A 25,176-nucleotide genomic window follows, 5' to 3' on the forward strand; every position below is an offset into this window, starting at 1 on the left:
ACTGAATCCAGGTCTTGGCCAAGAGCATCAAGTGCTCTTAACCACTGAACCATCTTCTCCAGCCCTTATGTTGTTTTTGGATTGTGTGTTTTGAGACAGTCTTACAATGTAGCCCTGGGTATTCTGGAAGTGGCTATGTAGACCAGGCTGACTCTGAACTCCCAGAAAATGCTGGGGTAAAAGGAATACACCACTATGTCTGGTGTTTTTATTTTTGAGACAAGGTCTTACTAAGTTGCCCAGGCTGATCTGTTTTCTTAAGTTACCATAAAAAGTAATGGGTTTCATTACTGACATTTCATACACATGTCATTTTGCTTTGTTTTCACTCACTCCTTCCACACTAGCCACCCTCATTTCCTAAGACTCTTTCTTATCGTCCCCCTAAGTCTCCTCAAATAGTTCCCATTCAGCCTTCACGTTACATGTATTCCATTACTCTCTTTTTTCCTCCTCCTTCCCACTTCCCTCCAAGGCTAACCTTGAACTCACTTTGTAGCCCAGGCTGGTCTTCAACTTTCGCTCCTCCTGGCTCAGCTTCCCAGGTAGCTGGGATTACAGGCCTGCACCACTAGGCCCAGCTCAAACGTTCTGAACATAATACCTCACTGTATAACTTCAGTGGCATAGTCAGACAACAAACTCCAAAACTCCTGAACCTATTTTATAGGGGTTTTTGTTAATAATGGTATAGTAATTCTAAAACTACTTTATACTTACAAGTCAAAGAAAAGGGACAAATATACTGATGTTGAAATCAGAAAAAAGATACGAATATGAAATGGAATGATATGTATGACGCAAATTAAAGTATTGGTATGAAGTTATAATTTAAAATACATGTATACTTACTAGTTCTATTCACTAAAAAGCCAAAATTCAAGGATGTCCCAGTGGCAACAACAAACACACCACCAATATCTTAGCTTTCCTTCCTTTTGTTTAAGAGTTACTTTTTTTTTTTTTTTTTTTTTTTTTGGTTTTTCGAGACAGGGTTTCTCTGTGTAGCTTTGGAGCCTATCCTAGCACTCGCTCTGGAGACCAGGCTGGCCTCAAACTCAGAGGCCTGCCTCTGCCTCCTGGCTAAGAGTTACTTTTTTTTTTTTAAATTTTAACTATACGTAGGAGGTATGTATGTCTGAATGTGGGTATGTGTATATGACTGCAGAAACATGCAGATGCCAGAAGCACTGAATCTCCTGGAGATGGAATTATAGATGGTTGTGAGCCACCTGGTTTAAGTACTAGGAACCAGACCTAGGTCCTCTGAAGAGAAGCAAGATGGCTAATAGCTAAGTCATCTCTCCAGCCCCATTTTTTGTTTATTTCTTATTTTTATTTTTGTTGAGACAGGGTTTTTTTCTGTGTAACAGCCCTGGCCATCCTGGAACTTCCTTTGTAGTCCAGGCTCGCCTCTGCCTCCTGAGTGCTGGGATTAAAGTCATGTGTCACCACCACATGGCCTGTTTTGTTATTTCGAGACAGAGTCTCATCATTCAGCCCAGGCTGTATTCACATCTGTAATCTTTTTGCCTCTGCCCCTTAAGTGCTAGGATTACAGGCATGCACTACAATGCCCAGCAAGATACTGGTTTCTAAATACCATTTGCTAATAAGAAAAGCCTGAATACCGCAAAGAAATGGTCAATTCTAAGTCTGAGACAAGGCATGTTGTTAATATCTTGTACTTTCATTTGCTTGAAAGCAAATGATTTCTCAAAGATTTATAGGATCATTTCAAAACCACAGTTCTGATGGGCCTGAAAGATGACTCAGCAGATAAAAGTGTTTATGGCTCTTTCAAACAATCTCAGTATAGTTCCCAGCACCTATAGGGAAGCTCTTGTAATGATCTATAATTCTAACTACAGGGGATCCAACTCTCAATTCTGGTCTCTGTGGATAACCGGCATTTGTGTGGTACACATACATGCATGCAGGCAAAATATTCATAAAATGAAATTAAGTATTCTTAAAATCACCACAGGATCTGGCTTAAAAGAGTCAAATTGGGATATAATGCATTAAATTTATAAAGGAAGAATTTCAGAATCCACAATAATATATTAAAATGGAAAGGATGAAGTTTTCCTTAACCCCCCAAAAAACCAAATCCACCAGCTAGAATAGACCAATTCTAGAATTAGAAACATCACTTTACAAGTGCCAATAAAATAACTTGTCAATGATCATCAGTAGCTCTAAAACCAGTGAAGCTGTTCGGGCTGAAACAGGATATCCATCCTCATGTTAATTGCAAAAAGAATCCTACTATATTACTACTTCAAGATGATCAAACGGTCTGGAGACACATGTCAGTGGTAGAGTACTTGCCTAGCAACCTCAAGGACCTAGGTTAAATCCCCAGTCCTAGAAAGAAAGATATCAAAATAGTGGGAAAACCTGACATTATGTGCTTGATGGTGTGTTAAATACATAGTATCAACTAGGTAGTCTATTAAATGTCTAGTCAAAAAATATTTAATATTTGTCTAATCAGGTATTCCTCCCTTGGTATCCCTCATACACTTGAGCATTTTTACATCTCTAAAATAAATCTTTGTTTTACTTAACACAAAATCCAGAAAGTGGGTTATTTTGTGAGACAATTGCTCTATATGCTGCAAAAAAAATCAATGTCATAAAAAGTACACAAATAGGGGCTGGAGAGATGGCTCAGAGGTTAAGAGCACTGGCTGCTCTTCCAGAGGTCCTGAGTTCAATTCTCAGAAACCACATGGTGGCTCACAGCCATCTATAATGAGATCTGGTGCCCTCATCTGGTGTGAAGATATACATGGAAGCAGAATGTTGTATACATAATAAATAAATAAAATCTAAAAAAAAGTACACAAATAGTGAGGACAGTTTTAGATTAAGATAGACTCAACAGACTCAAAATACACTTATGTTTAAAGTGGGATTGTACCCAAAACTAGGAAATGAGCCAACAAAGGACAATGAGATGACTTGGGTAATTTGAATAAAATGCCTGAGAAGTGCATATTACTAAATTAATGTGATTTCTTAGTTATGATAATAGTACCATGTCTTACAACCCAATTCTTAGGAGATGTGTGTATTTGTAGTGAACTGGCATGATACCTGCAATTTACTTCTTTCAAACATTTTAGGTATACAAAGAAAGATTAAGCAAATGTGGCAAAAGGTGAACAGGTGAGTTTAGAATACTTTATTGTGAACTTTCAAGTATTCAATACGTTTATAATTTTTGTTTGTTTTTGTGTAGTTCTGGCTGTCCTGGAACTCACTCTGTAGACCAGTCTGGCCTGGAACTTAGAGATCCACCTGCCTCTGCCTCCAAAGTGTTGGGATCAAAGGCGTACAATGCCACCACCACTTGGCTCAGTTTATAATTTTTAAAATGGGAAAACTTTTTAACATCTCCATTTTTATCTATTAAATTCTCTAAGGGTAAGAAGATTCAGTGTAAGTGTATTCTGCTTTATAGTCTTTCATTTTATCTGAACTACCCACATGACAGGTATAGTACTCCAACCTTGTGATCCTAGCTACATGGGAGGCTGAGACAGAAAGTCTAAGTGTGAGGCCAACCTGGGTAATTTAACAAAACCTTCAAAAATTTTTGCAAAGACATATGGCTCAGTGATAGAACACTTGCCTACTGTGCCTACCAGTGCTACACACAAAAAAAGTAAAACAAAACAGAAGAAAAACACTACTGTGGTAAGGGTACTTGTTTAAATACTAAGACTTAGCCAGGGAGCTGGAGAGATGGCTCAGTGGTTAAGAGCACTGGCTGCTCTTCCAGAGGGACCCAAGTTCAATTCCCAGCATCCACATAGCAGCTCACAACTGTCTATAACTCTGGTGCCAGGGGACCCGAGACCCTCACACAGACATGCATACAGGCAAAACACACAGACACAATGCTCATAAAATAAAAATAAACAACAACAACAAAAAACTTAGCCAGGCTTGATAGCACGCACCTTTATTCCAAGTACTCAGATGGCAGAGGCAGGTGGATCTCTGAATTTGAGGTCAGCCTGGTCTATAGAGTGATTCCCAGAACAACCAGGGCCATGCAGAGACTCTGTATTGATAAACCAACTCCCCCAAAACACTTAAGACTCAGAAAACAGCACGTACAAAGGCGAGTAGTAAGCCCTAACGATCACTGCAGTTTTCATTACTGGCAAAAATTACTAATGATAATCCAAAGTTCCTGTAACCCCTAGTTCCACTTCAGAGAACAATTACATCACATTTACCCCTGCCAACCATCATTATCAACCTTCAACAGATCTCTGGTACAGCAGTATCCCTTACCTCTCAATTAGCTGTTTTCCCAAAACGATCTTGGTTCCTTCAACCTTGATAAGTTCTTCATTATCATTATGAATGACTGTCTTTTCCAACTCCTCCTCCTGTTCCTCTGTCATGGCAACAGGATTAGAAGGTGGAGCATTTGTTTGATAATAAAGGGGGCAGAATTTGTTTGTTCTCATGTGCCCGATGGCACCACATGCTCCACATTTCAGCTGAAAAAAAAAAACAAAACAAAACACATTAGAGGTAAACAGGTTGAACCATGTCAAGAGTAGAAACTAATGTATATGGAGTAGGGGAGAAACAAGGACAGACACCATTTTATTGAAAACTGGTTTGGAAAGGTCAAGGTCACAGAGCTAATAAGTAGCAAAACCAGACCCGGTTATGCTGTATCCAAGTTCACAGTTCCTATATTCAGTTCCTATATTCCTATATACAGTTCGTACATTGCAATAGTTATCTTATGGTGTACATTATATAGTAGTGCATAGAATCTTTAAGCTAAGTGATACAAAATAACCTGGATGATATGTATTCTTGTCATTCTCTAATTTCATTTTTAAAGACTTTTTTGTGTATGTGCATCACTGTGTATAGGTATATATCCAAGTGTGTGTGCATAGGTAGGTACCTACGAAGGCCAGAAGGGAGGTGTTAGACCTCTTGAAGCTGGAGTTACAGGTGTTTTTGAACCATCCAATATAAGTGCTAAGATCTAAACCCCAGTCCTCTCATACAATACTCTTAACCACTGAGCCATCTCTCTGGCCCCTTCTTTTAAAGTTACCATTTTTAAAAAGGGTTATGAAGTTTGGGAAGTAGTAGGTCAGCAGTAGTATGCTTGCCAAATACATATCAGGTCCTGAGTCTGATGCCCAAGAGCAAATGTATATGACTATATGGGGCTGAGAACACTGTTAGGAAACACTGTTCTTCCAGAGGACCAGGATTCAATTCACACCATCCACAAGGCAGCTCACAACTGTCTGTAACTCCAGTTTCCCGGGATCTGACACCTTCACACCAATGCACATAAAATAAAAAATAAATTTAAAAAAGTCATATGAATATAAATATAAATAAGATGTACCAAACCTACTCAACTCCTAGAGGAAAGTGAGTGCACACGTGTGTGTGTGTGTGTGTGTGTGTGTGTGTCTTTTCTTTCTGAGGGCTTGAATTCACACGTGTGTGTGTGTGTGTGTGTGTGTGTGTGTGTGTGTGTGTGTGTGTGTGTGTGTGTGTGTGTGTGTCTTTTCTTTCTGAGGGCTTGAATTCACTATGAAGATTTGTTCCTGATCTTCCTGCTTCACCTTCCCTAGTACTGGGACTACAGGTATTGTTACAGGTATGTTATAAATAATATAACCTAGCATTCCACAATATTGCTTTCATTTCCAGTAACCTAAGATGACAAAAGCTAAGTGAAAAGGTATGGTATCTCCCTTTGCTTTGTTAGCAGCAATCATATCATTAAGCAATTTTTCTTTTTCTTTTTGGGACAGGGTCTCTATGTGCTTTAAACTCACAAATCTGTCTCAGCCTATCTAGGATTACATTGTATCCCACAACACTTGGTTATTATAAACTTACTTTTAGGTCAGGGCGTTCCTTCATTTTTTTTGGCTTTTTCTCTGGAGGTCCCTTCAGTTTCTCCTTTTCCTGGTTTCGTTTAAGTCTCCTCAACTGCTCTTGAATCCTCCGCCGTTCTTTTCGCATCTCTTCTCGATGCTGCTCATCAAAAAGGGCAAATTTTCGACTGAACAACAGGAGAAAAAATACAACAGGTCCATAAGCAAACTAAATCAAGATGACTACCCTGAAAGCTACCACCTCGGAAATGATAATTCATCTAGGCTGAAGTGAAATAAACTACCTGCCATCGTCATCTTCGCATGCACAGAGTAACATCTCTCAGTCTAAGTCTTGAATAATCATTAAGATTTTGCTTTTGATTTTTGAGACAATGTTTTACAGCCCAGACTGGTCTAGAACCCATGATCCTCCTGCCGAATCCTCCCAAGTTCTAGGAGTAATTCCAAACATAACAAGCATAGTTATTTTCCCAGTGATTTGGCTCTGTTCAGGTTCTAAACAATATCAGATTTCCAGGGATAACAATATATATTCCTGTCACTACAACTCATGCATATACTTTGTCTCCATCATTATTTTCCCCAGCATTTTCAAAAGTGGCACATCAAACTCACATGAATTCCTCATCTTTTGTGGTACGTATGCGTACATATGCATCAATAACAGCTGGTTTTCGGACTGTCTCACAACGCACATACTCCTTCCCCTCTTCATCTCGAAATGTTCGATAAATCTTGAGACAGCGCCCAGTGGCAGAAGAGTTAAGGCTAGTCACCGACGCTGTGTCATCATCTCTGTGATTATTTCCTGCTGCTGCTGAGCCTGCTGCTGCAAATTGAAAACAATTTCCAAACATTCTCTCTAAAACCCAAATGGCCACTTTCTTAAGGTTAAATGGAGACATTCAACATACCACAAAACTCTAGTTCTACTAAAAACAGAATTGGTACTAGTCACAAGAGCACCCTGATTTACCCTTTCCTGAGATTTTTTTCCCCCCAAGACAGGGTTTCTCTGTGGCTTTGGAAGCTGTGCTGGAACTAGCTCTTGTAGACCAGGCTGGTCTCGAACTTTCAGAAACCAGGCGTTGGTGGCACATGCCTTTAGTCCCAGCACTCAGGAGGCAGAGAAAGGCAGATCTCTGTGAGTTCAAGGCCAGCCTGGTCTCCAGAGCGAGTGCCAGGATAGGCTCCAAAGCCACACAGAGAAACCGTCTCCAAAAACCTAAATAAATAAATAAATAAATAAATAAATAAATAAAAACAGGGTCTATGTTGCCCAGGTAGGCCTTCAAATCAAGAGCCTCCTGCTTCAGCCTTCCATGTGCTGGGATTACAGGTATGCACCACCACACCTAGCCAGATAATTCCTGTATTTTTTAAAACTGTTACTCTGGAGGATGAATTCCCAGAAGGCTGACTTGATTTTAAGTACAGCATTGTTAGCCCTGGCTTGGCCAGGTACCTGATACAGAAAGAGGAAGCAGTTGGCAGTATCTCTTCAATTTTTTCCACACAGACTGGAATTCAGTTTGTAGACACTTTTCTACCTCATCTACAAGTTTCTTTATACTTTCTTTACTTTGTCTCCAGCTTGGACTCAGTTATAGTCTGCACTTATCCAAGCTCCATTTGTGATCCCTTCCTTTTCTTGTCTGAGAAGCCCCCTCACCCAGTAGCATCCGCTGGAGTTCCTTCCGCTCCTGCTCCTCCCGTTCCCGGGAGAGCTGAGAGCTTGTTTTCTTGTTCTGCAGCATGTTCTCGATGTTCTTTCCCATTTCTTCAAAGTCACTGTCCTCAGCAGAGCTGCTGTCAGTGTCAGTTGATAAGACTTCAGTTGATGACAAAACCCTAGCAAGAAAGGAAAAAAGTTAAAGACCAGTGGAAATACAAGTGTAGAAAGAAGTAGGGTGGGAACAATTAAAAATTGAGAAATCAACTTAAAAAGATATACTAAGAATCCACAAAGTTGGGCTTGAGAGATGGCTCAGAGGATAAGAGCACTGACTACTCTTCCAGAGGTCCTAAGTCTTCTGGTGTGCAGATATACATGGAAGAAGGATGTTGTATACATAATAAATAAATAAAATCTTTAAAAAAATCCACAAAGTTATGAAATCCATAACAGAAAAACTACATCTTCCTAGACATTGCACAAATTTGCAAAATTGCAGTAATTGTTTCAGAATCCCTGAAAAAAAAAGGTAAGAAAACAGCACACCGGCCATTTTTTAAAAATTTTCTTGAAAGAGACTCTTACTGTTTGCTTCCCATACGCCGCCCCCCTCCCCGCCCGGCACCGTATGCCTTGAACTGTTTATCCTTCTTGCCTTAGCCTCCCAAGTGCTGCTCAGCTCTCCAGTACACCACATTTAGATTCATTGATCACTTTAATAGCACATTACTATTCTTTCATAACTAAGTCATTACAGGGAAAAATATAACCATTACCATACTTAAAACTACCAGGCCCAGGCAAAGTAGGCAACAAGAACTGTCACAGGACCAAGAGATCAAGCTTAACATTTCATGACATTGAAAGCTTTTGGCAAATTACTTTGAAAATAGGTTTAGCAGGTGTGGTGGCACATGGTAATAATCCCAGCACTCAAGAGGCAAAGGCTAGAGGAGTGCCAAAGGCTTGAAACCAATATGGGTTAGGCAAGACCCGTCTCAAAAAAAAAAGGCTTTAAAAGTTGTTCATAGTGGTACATGCCTTTAATCCCAGCATCCGGGAGGCAAAAAAGCAGGTTCAGGGCCAACTGGGTCTCCATAGTGAGTTCCAGGCCAGCCAAAGTTACATAGTTTAACCTTGTCTTTAAAAATAAGAACAGAGCCGGGCGTTGGTGGCAAATGCCTTTAATCCCAGCACTCAGGAGACAGAGGCAGGTGGATCTCTGTGAGTTCTAGATCAGCCTGGTCTACAAGAGCCTCCAAAGCCACAGAGAAACCCTGTCTCCAAAAACCTAAATAAATAAATAAAATTTAAAAAATTAACAAAAACAAGAAAAGGGCCAGGCAGTGGTGGCATATACCTTTAATCCCAGCACTCAGGAGGCAGAGGCAGGTGGATCTCTGTGAGTTTGAGGCAGTCTGGTCTACAGAGTGAGTTCCTGGACAACCAAGGCTATACAGAGAAACCCTGTCTCGAACTCTTCCACCCCCGTTCCAAAAAAAAAAACCAGGAACAGGTACTCTGGAAGTATTATACCAGATGGTGCCCTGTATTTCAGATACCCAACTACCAAGTTACATTTTTTTCAGGTCTTCTTCATTATACAACAATATCTGGTAGGGCATGGTGGAGGATTCCTGTGGCCCAGAATTTAGGAGATACAGGAAGATCATTAAAAGTTCAAGGCCAACCTATCCTACACAGCAAGTCCCAGATCAGCAGGGCTACATAATAAGACTTCGTTCCAAAATAGAAAAATAGTATCTGGGATCTGGAGACACAGTTTAGTGATTAAAGCACATGTCTTGCATGCACAAAGCCATTAGTTCAAAAAAAAATAGGTCCAGGAAACCTTCCCTTTCCAACTTAAACTTTCTACAGTACTGAATTAACATACTTGTTCTGTAGGTCAAAGATACGCTGACATTCCTCTTTGTAACGCTCTTGATGCTCAGCCACAGAAAATCTTGACCCACGGGCAAATTTACTCATGGGCCCCTCTCCAGAGCGAGCCTGTTCTGTTGACATTGTGCGTACCACATCAATAACTTCCCAGCGGGACAACTTTTTAATCTATGAAAGAAACACAGAACTACATATATGTAACTCGGTTAGGAATCTAAAAGGACAAAGCAGGGTCATTAATAGAAACAGACAAACCCGGTGGTGGTAGCATACACCTTTAATTCCAGCACTCAGGAAGCAGAGGCAGGCAAATCTCTGAGCTCGAGGCCAGCCTGGTCTACAAAGCAAATTCCAGGACAAGCTACACAGAGAAACCCTGTCTCAAAAAAGAAAAAAAAAGAAAGAAAAGAAAAAAGGAAATAGACAAGAAGCCGGGTGTTGGTGGCACAGGCCTTTAATCTCTGCACTCGGGAGGCAGAGGCAGGTGGATCTCTGTGACTTCAAGGCCAGCCTGGTCTACAGAGTGAGTTTCAAGACAGGTTCCAAATCAATACAGAGAAACCCTGTCTCAAAACACAAAACAAAACAAAACAAACCAGCCTGGTCTACAGAGCAAGTTCCAGGACAGGTTCTCCAAAGCAATACAGAGAAACCCTGTCTCAAAAAACCAAAAAGAAAAGAGCGCTGGGCGTTAGTGGCATATGCCTTTAATCCCAGCACTTGGGAGGCAGAGGCAAGCGCATCTCTCTGAGTTTGAGGCCAGCCTGGTCTCCAGAGCAAGTGCCAGAATAGGCTCCAAAGCTACACAGAGAAACCCTGTTTGAAAAGCCAAAAAAGAAAGAAAGAAAGAAAGAAAGAAAGAAAGAAAGAAAGAAAGAAAGAAAGAAAGAAAGAAAGGAAAGAAAGAGCGAGAGAGAGACAAGAAAAGAAAGCCTAAAAGAAGTTTTGGCAAAGTATTTAGGAGCTATTGTGATCTACATCACATTTAAAACCCCAAGTAGTTCTTTCCTACCTTTCTATCTGTATAAAAAGCCTCTTACTCAGAGTTTTCCTCTTCTACACCCACCTCTTCCTCAGGCACACCAAATTTACGAAGAAGTTGCTTGGCATTTTTCAGAGACAGGCGACGAAGGTCTGCATCTGTTCCTGTTACTGTCTTCTTCACTGGCTGAGGCTCCTTATCATCCTGTTTTGAACAAAAACAATTGAGAATCTGAAGCTGAACTTCTAACAGTAAGCATCTATGCCATTCTGGCAAATGAACCATTTTCATGTCTTCTACCTTATTTATCTCTACTGCTCAAACCGCATTCCTTCCTCTTTTGATTTCTAGAAATCCAAAGACTCACCTTTTGCTGTGTTGGTTTGTTGGGAATCTTCACATAGGAGAATCCTTCACCACAGCCTGTGGGATCTGCTACTCCAGTCACCTCCAGGAGACATTTGCCTTTCATGGCAGCAATGAAAGCTCTTGTAGTATTCCAAGGAGCAGTGCGAACCTAAGATAATATGAAGGTAAATATAGCACCTATCCAATGCTCAGATTTCTTTATGATACTTAAATCACAGAATTAAGAGATTCAGAGTGCAATCAGGATAAGAAATATGATGTTTATCAGTTCTTCAGTACATTATCCCTAAGATTTCAGTAGGTAGTGTTGTACCCACATTCATGATGCTCATAGTTAGAAGGACAACTCGATTTTATTGGTCGATTCTTCAAATGGCTTTCTTATTCTGATTTTTTTTGCAGTAGGGTATCTAGTCCAGGTTGGCCTGGAACTACCTATGTATTAGAGCATAGCCTTTTTGGGGGGGGATTTTTAAAGAGAGCGTTTCTCTGTATAGCTTTGGAGCCTGTCCTGGAAATCCTTCTGTAGACCAGGCTGGCCTCAAAATCAGCCTGCTTCTGCCTCCCAAGTAGTGGGATGTAAGGCATTCACTACCAAAGCCTGGATAGAACATAATCTTGAATATCTGATCCTCCTGCTTTCAAAGTGATAGCATTACAGATGTGTGCCATCTCACCAGCCAAAAACCTTCTTAAAAGAGATAATAAAAGCACTGATGAAAAATGAGTATGTGGGCCAGAAAGATGATGGTTCAGTGACTAAAAGCATTTGATATACAATCTTAAGGACTGGAATGTGTATCCAAGCACTCATATAACAAGCCCAAGCCAAATGCCTGTAACTCCTGCTCTGAGGGATGTGATTTCTCTTCCGTACTCTGTGCATAAACACACACACACACACACACACACACACCAGCCAGTCTGGTCTACACAGTGAATTCCAGGACAACATAGATCCTGTCCCCGCCCCCCCCCCAAAAAAAGGACAGAAAGAAAAGAAAGAAGTGGTTTGCTGCTCTTTCAGAGGACCTGGGTTCAGTTCACAATGGCCATGTCATGTAGCTTACAAACAAGCATCTGTAATTCCACCTAAAGAGACCCAATGTCTCTGGTTCTCCACAGCCACCTATTCTCACTTACTTATGTATACACACACACACAAAGATAAAAAAGTACAAGTGTTGCTGGGCATGGTGGTATGTGTCTGTACTGTTGGGAGATGGGTAAGAGACTTAAAGTTTCCAGTCCAGACTGAGTTACAGAGCAAGATTCTGTCTCAAAAAAAAAAAAAAAAAAAAAGGTCAGTAAAGCCTTACTTCATCATCAATCTTCATCTGGAAATCTTCTTCATTTTCTTCCTCGGGAGCAAAAAAGGACTTCTCTCCATAGCCAGCATCCTGAAAGAGGACAGACAACTCTATGTATAAATAAAGTCAACTGATAAACACAGGGCTTTTTTTCTTTTGGAACACAGAGTTTTTTTTTTTAAAAAAAATATTTAACTTTTATTTTATGTGCATTGGTGTAAGGATACCAGATCCCCTGGAACTGGAGTTATAGACAGGTATGAGCTGCCATATGGGTGCTGGGAATAGAACCCAGGTCCTCTGGAAGAACAGCCACTGCTCTTAACCACTGAGCCATCTCTCTAGCCCCCGGAAAACACAGTTTTACCAAATATCAAATACAAAATAACAAACCATGTCCGTGTAGAAACTATATCAGTGTATCTATAGTTTACAATGCATGTATTACTGTTGTACATTTTTAATTAAACAATTATTTTATGAGCATTGGGGTTTTGCCTGCATTTTATGCCTATATAAGGGTATCAAATCACTTGGAGATGGATTACAGACAGTTGTGAGCTGCCATGTGGGTGCTGGGAATTGAACTCAGGTCCTCTGGAAGAGCAGCCAGTGCTCTTAACCACTGAGCCATCTCTCCAGCCCCTGTTATGCATTCTTGAACTACTAGAAGATATGCCAAATTCTAAGAAATTTGTTGCACTAGGAATGTAGTTCAAGTGGCAGAATGCTTGCCTAGCATGTGCAAGGCCCTGTGTTCACACAATGTTTTTTTTTAGAATGATTTTTTAAAATCCTTTATTTTATGTGAATTGGTGTTTTGCCTGCATATATATCTGTATGAGGGTATTGGATCCTTTGGAGATGGAGATACAGCAGTTATAAGATGCCACGTGGGTGCTGGGAATTGAACCTGGATTCTCTGGAAGAGCACCCAGTGCTCTTAACTATTTTACAAAATAGTCACCACCCAAATGAATGATCTATCATTTTTAAAGCAAGTCAACAGGATTTAAGTCCCTCACTGAGCCTCACATTGACATTTAGCTACACTATAGCTTTCCCTAGAATCCATACACAGAAAGTTCCTCAGTTTAAATTGTTGAATAACTGATAAGAATCCTGTAACTATCATCTCTAGAGTATTCTCTTCTCTCTGAAAAGAAATATAGACATAAGCAGTTCCTAAGAAGAAGAGGCTCACCTTTAGTCTCTGCTCTGCAGCTATCATGCTATAATAAGCACAGCACTGTTCTGGTGATACCATAGCTCTGATCTCCTCTTCCGTTGGTAAACGAAAATCAGACTTCAGCACCCACCAGTTTGAATCCATCCCTGGAAAAGATAAGGAGAAACTGTTCTGAATTCTAAAGACCCCAAAGTAACAGTTTAGCAAACTGACACTGAACCAAGCAATGCCTAGATATGATTAGTCAACAAAACCCCTGCTGCCAGGTTTCTTACATTTTATGTAAGACATGCAAATACTCACATGGAACTCTCCTAGTAACCAATTATCAAAAAAGCAATCAAAGCCTCTAGTTACAAGATTTGGTACCTTTCCCTTTTGACAGCCATTAATTTTTATTCTGTTAGCTATGATTGCTTTTAACTGAAAGTCAGAATACTTTGGGATTATGAGAGTATCACAGAGAAGACAAGTAGTCACAGTGATGACCTGTACGTTTGAAGTCAGCACAGAGCTTTAGTCTCTTCCGGATGCTGCTTTCTGAATGTGAAGGAAAGGCTTTCTTTATATCTTCCATCCGGATCCGCCGTGGCCTATCTTTACTCTTCCAAAAGAGGCGGTAAATAAAAACCTGTCCAATAAATCAAATATATTTTATTAGATAAAGAATAAAAGTCCTCACCAGGGTCCCTTCCCCAACTAAGCTCAGATATGTTTTCATTTTTCTATTAGCATGTGCATCTTAGCCCAACTCCCACCTTACCTGCAGAAAGTCTCGGATGTGTGTATTGGCTCTTTTGGAGTTAGGACCAGGAACTTCAAACAAAGGACACTGTTGTCCCACCACAAAAATGTCCACTAATTCTCGAATAAAGTAACCCTGCCTTGTTCGAATGATCAAGAAGTCACTCTCTGGCATCTTATGAAGATAAATTGGAGCACGAAAAAGATTGTTCTCAAATGCCTAATGAAAATAAGCCACACACAAAAAGAAAAGAAAAAGTAAATCACAAAAGTTATTTACAAAGAAACCCTAGAAAATTCAGTCAACTATTGAAAAAGGAAAATAAAACTTACTACCATCTATATTCATTAGATCTAAAATCTATACAATAAAAAAGCAAATGATATGGAATATCAAACAAGATTATTACTATTATTTTGGTTTTTGAGACAGGGTTTCTGTGTAGCCTTAGCTGTCTCAGAACTCACTCTGTAGACCAGGCTAGCTAGCCTCCAACTCAAAAGATCCACCTGCCTCTGTCTCCTGAGTGCTGGGATTAAAGGCATGTGCCACCACTGCCTGGCTAAGATTATATTTTTACCCACTGCCTTTTAGAACTTAACAGACAAAAAGAAATAAAAACTGTAAAAATAGAGCCAGGAATGTCAGTGAATGCTTATAATATTAGCATTCAGAAGGCTGAAGCAGAAGATAAAGGAAAGTTGAACACCAACCTGAGGTACGGCATGAGATTGACTCTCAAAAAAATATTGAGTCAGACTAAGGCATATTCCTTTAGTCCCAGCCTTTGTTAGGAAAAGCAGGAAGATTAGGAATTAAAAATCAGCCTTGACTGCATAGAGAACCTGAGTTTGGATCCCAAGCACTCACATAAAAAGCTGAGCATATGTCTGTAATCCCAGTGATGACAGGGAGAGGGACAGTGGAGATAAGATCCTAGAGGCCTAATAGCCAACCAGTCTAGGCAAAACTGTAAACTCAGGATCTATGAGAGATGCTATCTCAAAAAATAAGGTAGTGAGTAATAGAGAAAGACAATCAATATTGACCTCTGGCTCTCACTTACACTCATGTATATAATCCCCACATAAACACACAAACTAATTAAATAACGGTATTTGAGGAAAAGGTGCTCTAACACATACCTTTAATCTCAGCACTTGGAAAGTAGAGGCAAAAGGATCAGGAGTTCAAGGCCATCCTTGGCTACATAGCAAATTTGAAGGCAACACAGGCTATATGAGAGAGACATGCTTGACTCAAAGAAACTAAATGGTATATGGTTTAGATTCAGAAGAAATAGCCTTTGCCAGTCACTGTATGACGTTACACAAGTCAAAGTTTCTAAACTTAAGTTTCCTTAGCTACAAAATGCAGGATACTTAAAATACCTGTACTTCATAGGACTGTTATGAAGAGCTTTATAAATTAATACAGTAATATACTCCTACCCTAGTCTCATACACAAGAGGTGAGGACAAAACAATTTAAGGGTATGAGGTCTCAGAAGACCAGGGAGGTCTCAAAAACAAGACAATTCTGAATTACTTAAGACTTTTAAGTACTAGGATGACAGGCATGCTACCTACCATCATGCCTGGCTTCAGAATATTGTATAATACATCAGTTAATTAATTAAAAATAAAACAAAAAACAATGAAGCAAATATGTTAAGAGGACAGAATGAACAAAACCAGAACAGCAGTTGGACAGAAATATTTGAGATAGAAGGAGAAGCCAGACAGGGATCAACTATCTTAAGCTCTGAATCTAAAGAAAAGTATCCTAAATGAGCTGGAGAGAGGGCTAAGCAGTTAAAGGCACTTGCTACTCTATCATAAGACCTGGAGTTCTAATTTTAGCACCCATATCTGTCAGCTAAGAAACACCTATAACTTTAGATACAAGTAATCAGACATGCCCCCCTTCTGCCTCCACAGGTAAACTCACAGGTGTGCAGACAAAAATATTTAAAAATCCTAATAATGAGCCGGGCGGTGGTGGCACACACCTTTAGTCCCAGTACTCGGGAAGCAGAGGCAGGCGGATCCCTGTGAGTTCGAGACCAGCCTGGTTTACAAGAGCTAGTTCCAGTACAGGCTCCAAAGCCATAGAGAAACCTTGTCTCGAAAAACCAAAAGAAAAAAAAATTCTAATAATGGGGGTTGGAGATGGCTCAGTGCTTAAGACCACTTGCTGCTCTTCCAGAGCAACTGAGCTCAATTCCCAGCACCCACATGATAACTCAAAACTGTCTGTAATTCCAGTTCCAGGGTTGACACCCTCACACAGACATAGCAATAATGTGCGCGCACACACACACGCGCACACACACACACACACACACACACACACACACACACAAATAAATCATTTAAAAAAAAAATCTGACGCAAGGTGGTAGCGGCACATTCTTTTAATCCCAGCACTCAGGAGGCAAAGGCAGGAGAATCTCCGAGTTCCAGGCCAGCCTGGTCTACAAAGTGAGTTCCAGGACAGCCAGGGCTATGCAGTGAAATCCTGTCTTGAAAAACCAAAAAGAGAGAGATAGAGAAATCCTACTAATGAACATGGAAAGGAAGTACTATCATCACATTGGTGGAGAAATTAAATTCTTTTTTGGGGGGCAAGGATTAGAGACAGGGTTTCTCTGTAGCTTGGCTGTCCAGGAAACCATTCCATACACCAAGCTGGTCTCGAATTCAGACAACTGCCTGCCTCTGTCTTCTATGTGCTCGGATTAAAGATATGTGCCACCACCACCCAGTTGAGAAATTAAATTCTTAACATTCACTATAGATAGAATTATAGAGATAGTAAATTATCTTTAAAATTTTTAATTACATTTTTCATTTATTTAGTATGTGTGTATGTACATATGTGGGCACATGTGTGTTATGAAGTACATATAGAAGTGGATAATTTGCATGAGTCAATTCTTTCTTTTCCCCATGTAAATACTAGTGTGTCATGGTGCTTTATCACAGCAATAGAAATCCTCAGACAGAAATTGGGACCAGGATCATGGATATTGCTGTGACATAACTATGTGTTTTTTGGAGGATTTTAAAAGGAGTTTGGAATGTTGGACTGGAAAAGCCATTGAGTGCTCAGAGTTTAATCATCTGTTCTATGGAAACTTCTAAGATAATGCTGAGAACAGTGCAGATGATGGAAACATGGCTTATGAAGTTTTAGAAAGAAGTTTGAGAGTCCCTCAAAGACTATCAGGACCACTCGTATGATATTCTGATTTAAGAACCACAAAAGTGAAATATCCTACTCTGACCTCTGCATGCACATGCACCCACACACTCATGTGATCACACACACGAACAAAACATGCACTACAAAAAGTTGGGCATGGTGTTAATACACACCTATAATTACAGCACTTGGGAAGTGATAGAACTGGAGTTCAAGGTCAGCCTTGCTACATAAGACTCCCATCTCAAAGGGAAACAAAAGTCAGAGCCACTGAGATGTCTTGGCAGGTAAGAATGCTAGCCACCAAACTTAAACCCGAGTTCAATCCCCAAGACCCAAATGGTAGAACAAGAATTGACTCCTGCGATTGTCCTTCAACCTACCGAACACACAGTGTAAAAGAAAAGAAACTATGAAAAGTAGTCACAAAAGAAGATGGATTGGTTAAAAACCACCAACAAGAAACCTTAAAGAAAATTACAAGAACATAAAAGTCAACAATAATCAGAATCTGGTGAGAAGGGCTAACTAAGTGTGTGACTCAGTACTAGATCAAGTGCTTTGCATACACAAGGCCCTGGTTTTAATCCTCCAGCACTACAAACCTAGAAGGAAATGAATTTTTTTTTTTTTACAAAAAAAGAACTTTCCAGGTGCAGAAAAGCTAGCAATAGTGACAGTGAAACAAATAAATAAGATACAAGAATAAAGGAACATTTAAGACTGCTGTGGAAGTCGGGCAGTGGTGGCATACTCCTTTTTTTTAAGATTTTATTTATTTATTACGTATACAACATTCTGCTTCCATGTATATCTGCACACCAGAAGAGTGCATCAGGTCTCATAACAGATGGTTGTGAGCCACCATGTGGTTGCTGGGAATTGAACTCAGGACCTACGGAAGAGCAGTCAGTGCTCTTAACCTCTCTGAACCATCTCTCCCGCCCCAGCACACTCCTTTAATCCCAATGCTTGGGAAGCAGAGGCAGGAAGAACTCTGAGTTGAGACCAGCCTGGTCTACAGAGCAAGTTCCAGGACAGGCTCCAAAGCAATACAGAGAAACCCTGTCTCAGAAAACAAACAAAACAACAACAACAAAAACGTTGCTATGGACACTGTGTCACACACCTGTAATCCTAGCACTTGGGAGATAAAACAGGAAGGTTGCTACAAGTTCAAGATCAAACCTGTCTATATACCAAGTTCCAGGCCACCTCTAGACTAAAGAGTTTAATTATCTGTCTAAAAAAGAAAGAGAAAAAAGGAAAAGATTACCTTGAAAATGAAATGGGAGGAATAAAAGGTGGGCAATTCTGGAGATTATCCCACATCATTTGTGAATCTCCATAATTCCTTTTAAAAGCTACTGCTAGAGGACCTCACCACAAATTTCAGAAGAAAGCACAAAAAGCAGCACCTCACTCTGGCAAGACTATAACATTCAAGTATGGTTCATTATTCACAATGGCCACAACCAATTATCATCAAAATGTACTACTTTTTTGCAGCACTAGACACAAAGCCAGGGCCTTTAACACGCTAGGTAAGCACTCCACTACCGAACTTACATTTCTTTTTTCTTTTTTCTTTTTTTCATTTTTCGAGACAGGGCTTTCTCTGTGGCTTTGGAGGCTGTCCTGGAACTAGCTCTTTTAGACCAGGCTAGTCTCGAACTTACAGAAATTCACCTGCCTCTGCCTCCTGAGTGCTGGGATGAAAGGTGTGCACCACCACCGCCCGGCTCCTTGAACTTACGTTTCTAATCCCTCAAACATACTAATTTCATATAAAAATTTAAAATATTCATAGCCTACATTAATTCTAAGTAGACTTTCCAGTGTTTTGTTTTTGCTTTTTTCATTTTTAAGACAAGGTATTGCTCTACAGTCCAAGCTAGCCTCAAACTTGAGACTCTTCTGCCTGTGCCTTCCTAGTACTGGGATTGCAAGCAGGTACTACCCCCACCCAGTTACCAGGGTGTATTTTTATATTGTTTTCTTTCTTTCATTTTTTTTTGAGGTCTGGTATCAATATGTAGTTCTAGCTGTCCTAGAACTCACTATGTGGACCAGGCAAACTCACAGAAATCCACCTACCTTTGCCTCCCTTATGTTCGGATTAAATGTGTGCATCACTACTACCACCACTGGCCAGTGTGTATTTTCAAAAAGCTGATTTATAGTAGTTTATATTTTCAATCAAGCACTCATAAGTCTAAGTTTGAGGCCAGTCTAGGCTACACAGTAAGTTTTAGGTCAGTCTGTTCTATAAAGTAAAATTATAGGTCAAAACACACACACACACACACACATACACATAAATCAAACAATAAAAATACCTCACTATTCTATATTCAGCCTAAAAAATCTAAAAATTAACAGAATTATTTTTTAAGAAAAAAAAAGAGTTTGTATTAAATTTTAAATTATACTAATCTAATCTTTTTGTTTTACTGTTTTACCAGACTGTCTTCAAACTTGCAACATAGCCAAGGATGACCTTGAGCAAGATCCTGATCCTCCTGTCCTCCATGTCCAGTAGATTAATCTTTTCTTTTTTAAAATGTGCATGAGTGTTTTGCCTTCATCTATGTTTGTGCATCACATAGATAAAATGCCCAAGGAGGTTAGAAAACAGTTTAGATGATCTGGAAGTAGAGTTACAGATGTTTTAGAGCTGCCATATAGTTGTTGGGGAATCAAACTCAGTCCTCTGGAAAAGCAGCCAGTGTTCTTAGATGCTGAGCCATCTCTCCAGACTCCTTCTTTTTTGAAATAGGGTCTTTCTACATAGCCCTGGCTGACCTAAAACTCAATATGTAGACCAGCTGGTCTCAAATGCTGTTTCCCAAGTGCTGAGATTAATGGTGTACACCACCACACCCAACATCACACCCAGTGGATTATACTACCTTATATCTATACATGAACAGTACCTCAATCAACCAAAATTGTTTCTTTCTGGGCAAACTTGCTCCTCATCTGTCAATTTCCTTAGGAGAGAATAAATACAGGAAAGAATTCTTCACCTGTAGTAACTGGCCAGGATGGAGAGAGCCCAGGAAAGGAGATGTATGGCAATAAACAGTTTCTCCATATTTGCAATCTGGGGCTCCAGGGTCTTTTCCAGGTTTCTAGGAGAAACACAGCAAACTCAGACTCACAAAATAAAACCAATAAATGCACATGTAATCTTTCAAAAGCACAGCATTTGCTATTAACCAGAGACATCACTCCTTTCTCCCAAGAAATGTATATGTCAAAATACATGCTCATAGATTATCACAACATAATTAAAGTTATATTGATAACATTTCAGGGACTGGAGAGATGGCTTCATTGTTAAGAGTTGCTCTTACAGAGGACCCAGGTTTGGTTCTCAGCACCCACAGGGTGGCTTACATTCATCTAAACTTCCAGTTCCAGAGGATCCGTCACACTCTTCTGGTCCCCCCCAGAAACCAGGCACACATGTAGTGCACACACATACATACATGCAATGAAACACTCAATACACATAAAATTAAATGAGGGTTTTTAGCCGCCCGCGTGCGCGCATGCGCACGCGCGCGCGCACACACACACACACACACACACACACGCACGCGCACGCGCACACACACACACGCACACGCACGCGCGCGCGCGCACACACACACACATGCACACACACACACAAGACATGCACATTTCTTTGAGCACAGACTCACCCGCTTATAGTAGTTTTTTATCTTGGTTGCCATGCCAACTTGCATCATTAATGGTCCATTTTCCTCACTGTATTCTGCAAGAATAAGGTCTCCATCTTTGCCTGTGAGGTCCTGAGGCGTGCGCATAAAAAACATCTCTCCACCACCTGAGGCTTGCCTCTCCTGTTCTCTCATCTGTCCAGAATAAAGCATACTCATATATACCTTTTAAGACTACCTTTCTGAATAACCAAAATAAAATTTTATAACAACTGAGAAAATAATTCTATTAATATAATCTAATATCCAGAATACGCTTCCAATTTGTACCCCAAATATCTTACAGAACATTTTACTAAGCAGGATTCAATTATACCTTTGCCTTCTTTTTGATGTGCTTCAGCAGAGGCTGGACTGAGTGTGGACCTGGCTGAGATAGTGCTCCAAAGGAGTACTTTTTTAGAGGTGGTCGATGGAACTGCCTGAGTTTGATAGGTCCCATGTGGGTGGGAAAGAAGGGTTGCCGTAATTCTACTGCTGGAATTGAATGCTAAACAGGAAATAGAAGAGTTAGAAGTAAACACTAACTCCTTCCTAGGCAAGATTTACCCATATCCTCCATCAAAACAAAGCAGCTATTTGTACCTGGATAATATTCCCTCCAAAAGTACCTCGAAGACCCTGTTGCTTGGGATAATAATATTCATCATTGGAGAGATTCCATGGATCTTTCACTTCTGGCTGAGACATGTTCTAATGGTAGATCAAATAAGCTTTGGTCAGACAACCCTACCTTTCCCCTTTCATTGGTCTTCTAAATACTAATAAGTTCTTTTCTTTTCACAAACCTGCTGTGGTTCTTCCTTGATGACTCCTGTTTTTCCTAAGAGAATTCGACTCTTCTTCAGAGATGATTCCTTCTTATTCTCCTTGGAAGGGGAATTAGAAGTAGCTTCTTCCTTTTCATCAGGGATCTCTGAGGATGCAACCAGAAAACTTTGAAATTGCTATACCTAAATGCTCATTTTCTTTCTTTCCTCTTCTTTCTCCTCAACTTCCTCCCACCTTCTTCCCCACCCCTCTATGCAGTACTAAAGATTGAAGCTAATGTCTTACACAAGCTAGGCAAAGATTCTGCCACTGAACTACATCTCCAGCCCTCTTGACCAACTTTTGTATTTTGTTTTTGTTTTTCTCGATAGGGCTTCTCTGTATAGCTTTGGAGCCTGTCCTGGAACTTTGGAAAGGAAGGAAAGGAAGAAGGGAAACTGCAATTGGGATGTAAAATATATGAATAAATTTAATTAACAAAAAAGTTTCTAGTTTTCACACTCTCTAACCTTTTGGATTTCCTTTTGCCCTTCTACATTAATTCTAAGATGTCAAAGATAAAGAACACTGGCTTCTCCCATCAACATACCCAAAATCAAGTTCTCATCATTAGGATCAAGTGTCAAAACAGGAGGCTCCAAAATCCGGGGCATGGCCTGAGCATCCCAAATGATATTGTCCTCCCAACGTCCATATACCAGATCTTCATTATCAATGGGAAAAATGGAATACCAAGGTTTATCATCATCTAGTGTGGCTGTAAAACCTGGCCAAAACAAGAGGAGAAAACAGTAACAAACAAAACATTAATTCTCCTTTCAGTTATGATTCTAGCAAACAGAAAAAGAACAATTATCAAGTACTCATACAGGTATTCCAAAGGAACCTACTAGATATCATGTATATCTCACTTTGACAGAAACCATTGCTGACAAAATGTTCACTGCAATATTGTTTATAACAGTTAAAACTTACTAAGGGTCTAAATAAATAATTATGTTGAAGGGCTAGAGAGATGGCTCAGTGGTTAAGAGCACTGGCTGTTCTTTCAGAGGACCCAGGCTCAATTTCCAGCCCCCACATGGTAGCTTACCACATTAACTCCAGTTCCAGGGAATCTGACATCCCCACACAGACATAACTGCAGGCACAACACCAATCCACATAAAATAAAAATAAACAAATTAAATAAAAAAAATATTGTGAGCCAGGAGGTGGTGGCACATGCCTTTACTCCCAGCACTCTGGAGGCAGAGGCAGGCGGATTTCTGTGACTTCAGGGCCAGTCTGGTCTACAGAGTGAATTCCAGGACAGCTATGACTACACAGTGAAAAACCATCTCAATAAACTACATACACACACACACACACACACACACACACCAAAAAAACAAACAAACAAACAAACAAACAAACAAAAAAAACCACGGTGATACTTGTATTTAACTATATTAGCAAATAAAGCAATTATTGGTAGTAAGAAAAACAAACTTCTAAGACCATTATGCATAAAATAAGAATACTATACACTTGGGAGGCTGAAAGATCGTGATCTTGCGGCCTGACTGGCTACACATCAAGACCTTGTATCAAAACTACTATGTAATTGAGTTGAGTATGGTAGTACTCTTTTAATCTCAGCACTTGAGAGGCACAGACAAGTGGAGGCCAGCCAGGACAACACTCTAAAACTTTGTCGACAAAACCAAAAATGTAAAAGAAAAATTATGCAACTAATAAAGTATTTAACTACAACTGAAGAGAAATAGCTTTTCACAAGATTTTAAAAATTAAGACGTTGTTAGCCAGATGGTGGTGGTGCATGCCTTTAATCCCATCATTTACAGGGCAGAGGCAGGTGGACCTCTGAGCTCAAGTCCAGCCTGGTCTACAGAGCTTGTTCCAAGATAGCAAGGCTATAAAGAGAAAATCTGTCTCAAAAAAGCCAAAAAAATCTTAAGACATTTTTGAGTTGGGTGTGGTGGTATTTATGTATAAACCCAGCACTCAAGAGGTAGGGGCTGAGAATACTGAGTTCCAGGACAGCCTGAGCTATATATAGTAAGACTGTCTCAAAAAAAAAAAAATCAATGGTGGGTGGTGGAGTAGGGCTTGAACTGTAAAATGAATCCAGGATAATTGAGAAAATGTGGATAATACAGAATGGTATAAAGAAAATAAAGAGCCAGGCAGTGGTGGTGCATGCTTTTAATCCTAGCACTCAGGAGGCAGAAGCAGGCATCTCTGTGAGTTCGAGGCCAGCCTGGTCTACAGAGCTAATTCCAGGACAGCCAGGGCTACACAGAGAAACCCTGTCTCAAAAACCTTACAGAAAAAGAAAAAGAAAAAGAAACTATAAATAACCACTACAAATGTTTTAGTATATTTTCTTTTAGTCAGATTTTGTTTACACAGTTCTATGTTTTTCGTTTTTACAAATGGAATACCAAATAAGCTGTTTCATATCTTGTTTTCTTTCTATTTAAAAAGTTTCCTGGCATTTACCTCTAATCACAGTACTCAAGAGGCTAAGACAGAAGGATTACTTCAAGTTCAAGGCAAGCCTAGACTACATATAAGGCAAGCAGTAGGTCAGCCAAGGCTATAGCATGAAATCCTGTCGAAAAAAATCCAATAAATCAAAGTGGCTTTTTAATATGCACCTCTGTCCTCCGTGTTAGTTAAAGGGTTATCACGATCACCAAGAATAATTTAGAGATTGCCAAGGACTTGTTTAAAGGTACTTTCAAGTCTGAATGATAGCTCTGATATAAGATGGGGATGTTTTAACAACCATTTCGCATTCAAAATTCAATAAATAATGACTACTTCCCATGTCTTTAAACATTTATATGAACAACTTTGAAAGCTTACATATAAAATATGTTAAAAAATCAATAAGGCATGGTAGCACACACATTTAATCCCAGCACTTGGGAGGCAATGGCAGGCAGATCTCTGTAAATGTAGGCCAGTCTGTTCTATACATATAAAGTTTCAGGCCAGCCAGAACTACACAGTGAGAACTGTCTCAAAAAACAAAAAAGCAAAATGATGTCTTAGAGATGTAATCCCAGCACTTGTGAGATTGAGGCAGGAAGATTGCAGCAAATCTGAGGCTAGCCTGGGATACAAGATAGGCAAGACCAAAAAGAACACCACCACTACAGTAGTTGGAACAGTCAGGTGGATCTCTGTGAGTTCAAGGCCAGCATGATCTACATAGCAACACTATCTTAAAAAAATAACAAACGCTGGGTGGTGGTTGCCCATACCTTTAGTCCCAGCAGCCGAGAGGCAGAGGCAGGAGGATCTCTGTGAGTTCGAGACCAGCCTGGTTTACAAGAGCTAGTTCCAGGACA

At 40.0% G+C, this 25,176-nt stretch overlaps 1 protein-coding gene across 7 annotated transcripts in view; it reads right to left on the minus strand.

Moving 5' to 3' along the window:
• Positions 1 to 25,176, minus strand: part of Taf1 (TATA-box binding protein associated factor 1) — a 74,901-nt gene that overhangs the window by 37,072 nt on the left and 12,653 nt on the right. For 6 of the 7 annotated variants that reach the window (XM_027431775.2, XM_027431773.2, XM_027431774.2 and 3 more), the window contains exons 9-25: positions 22,404 to 22,580; positions 21,832 to 21,959; positions 21,629 to 21,736; positions 21,360 to 21,533; positions 21,005 to 21,178; positions 20,324 to 20,428; positions 14,106 to 14,306; positions 13,832 to 13,973; positions 13,358 to 13,488; positions 12,163 to 12,243; positions 10,842 to 10,991; positions 10,559 to 10,678; positions 9,485 to 9,660; positions 7,585 to 7,763; positions 6,528 to 6,741; positions 5,911 to 6,076; positions 4,315 to 4,526 (exon numbers count right to left, since the gene is read on the minus strand). In XM_027431775.2, coding sequence (XP_027287576.1) covers positions 4,315 to 4,526; positions 5,911 to 6,076; positions 6,528 to 6,741; positions 7,585 to 7,763; positions 9,485 to 9,660; positions 10,559 to 10,678; positions 10,842 to 10,991; positions 12,163 to 12,243; positions 13,358 to 13,488; positions 13,832 to 13,973; positions 14,106 to 14,306; positions 20,324 to 20,428; positions 21,005 to 21,178; positions 21,360 to 21,533; positions 21,629 to 21,736; positions 21,832 to 21,959; positions 22,404 to 22,580 — 2,638 coding nt within the window. The remainder of the gene's footprint in view (positions 1 to 4,314; positions 4,527 to 5,910; positions 6,077 to 6,527; positions 6,742 to 7,584; positions 7,764 to 9,484; positions 9,661 to 10,558; positions 10,679 to 10,841; positions 10,992 to 12,162; positions 12,244 to 13,357; positions 13,489 to 13,831; positions 13,974 to 14,105; positions 14,307 to 20,323; positions 20,429 to 21,004; positions 21,179 to 21,359; positions 21,534 to 21,628; positions 21,737 to 21,831; positions 21,960 to 22,403; positions 22,581 to 25,176) is intronic. The other variant, XM_035449825.1, reaches the window with a different exon arrangement.

This window comes from Cricetulus griseus, chromosome X (assembly GCF_003668045.3).
Source record: "Cricetulus griseus strain 17A/GY chromosome X, alternate assembly CriGri-PICRH-1.0, whole genome shotgun sequence".
Lineage (NCBI taxonomy): Eukaryota > Metazoa > Chordata > Mammalia > Rodentia > Cricetidae > Cricetulus > Cricetulus griseus.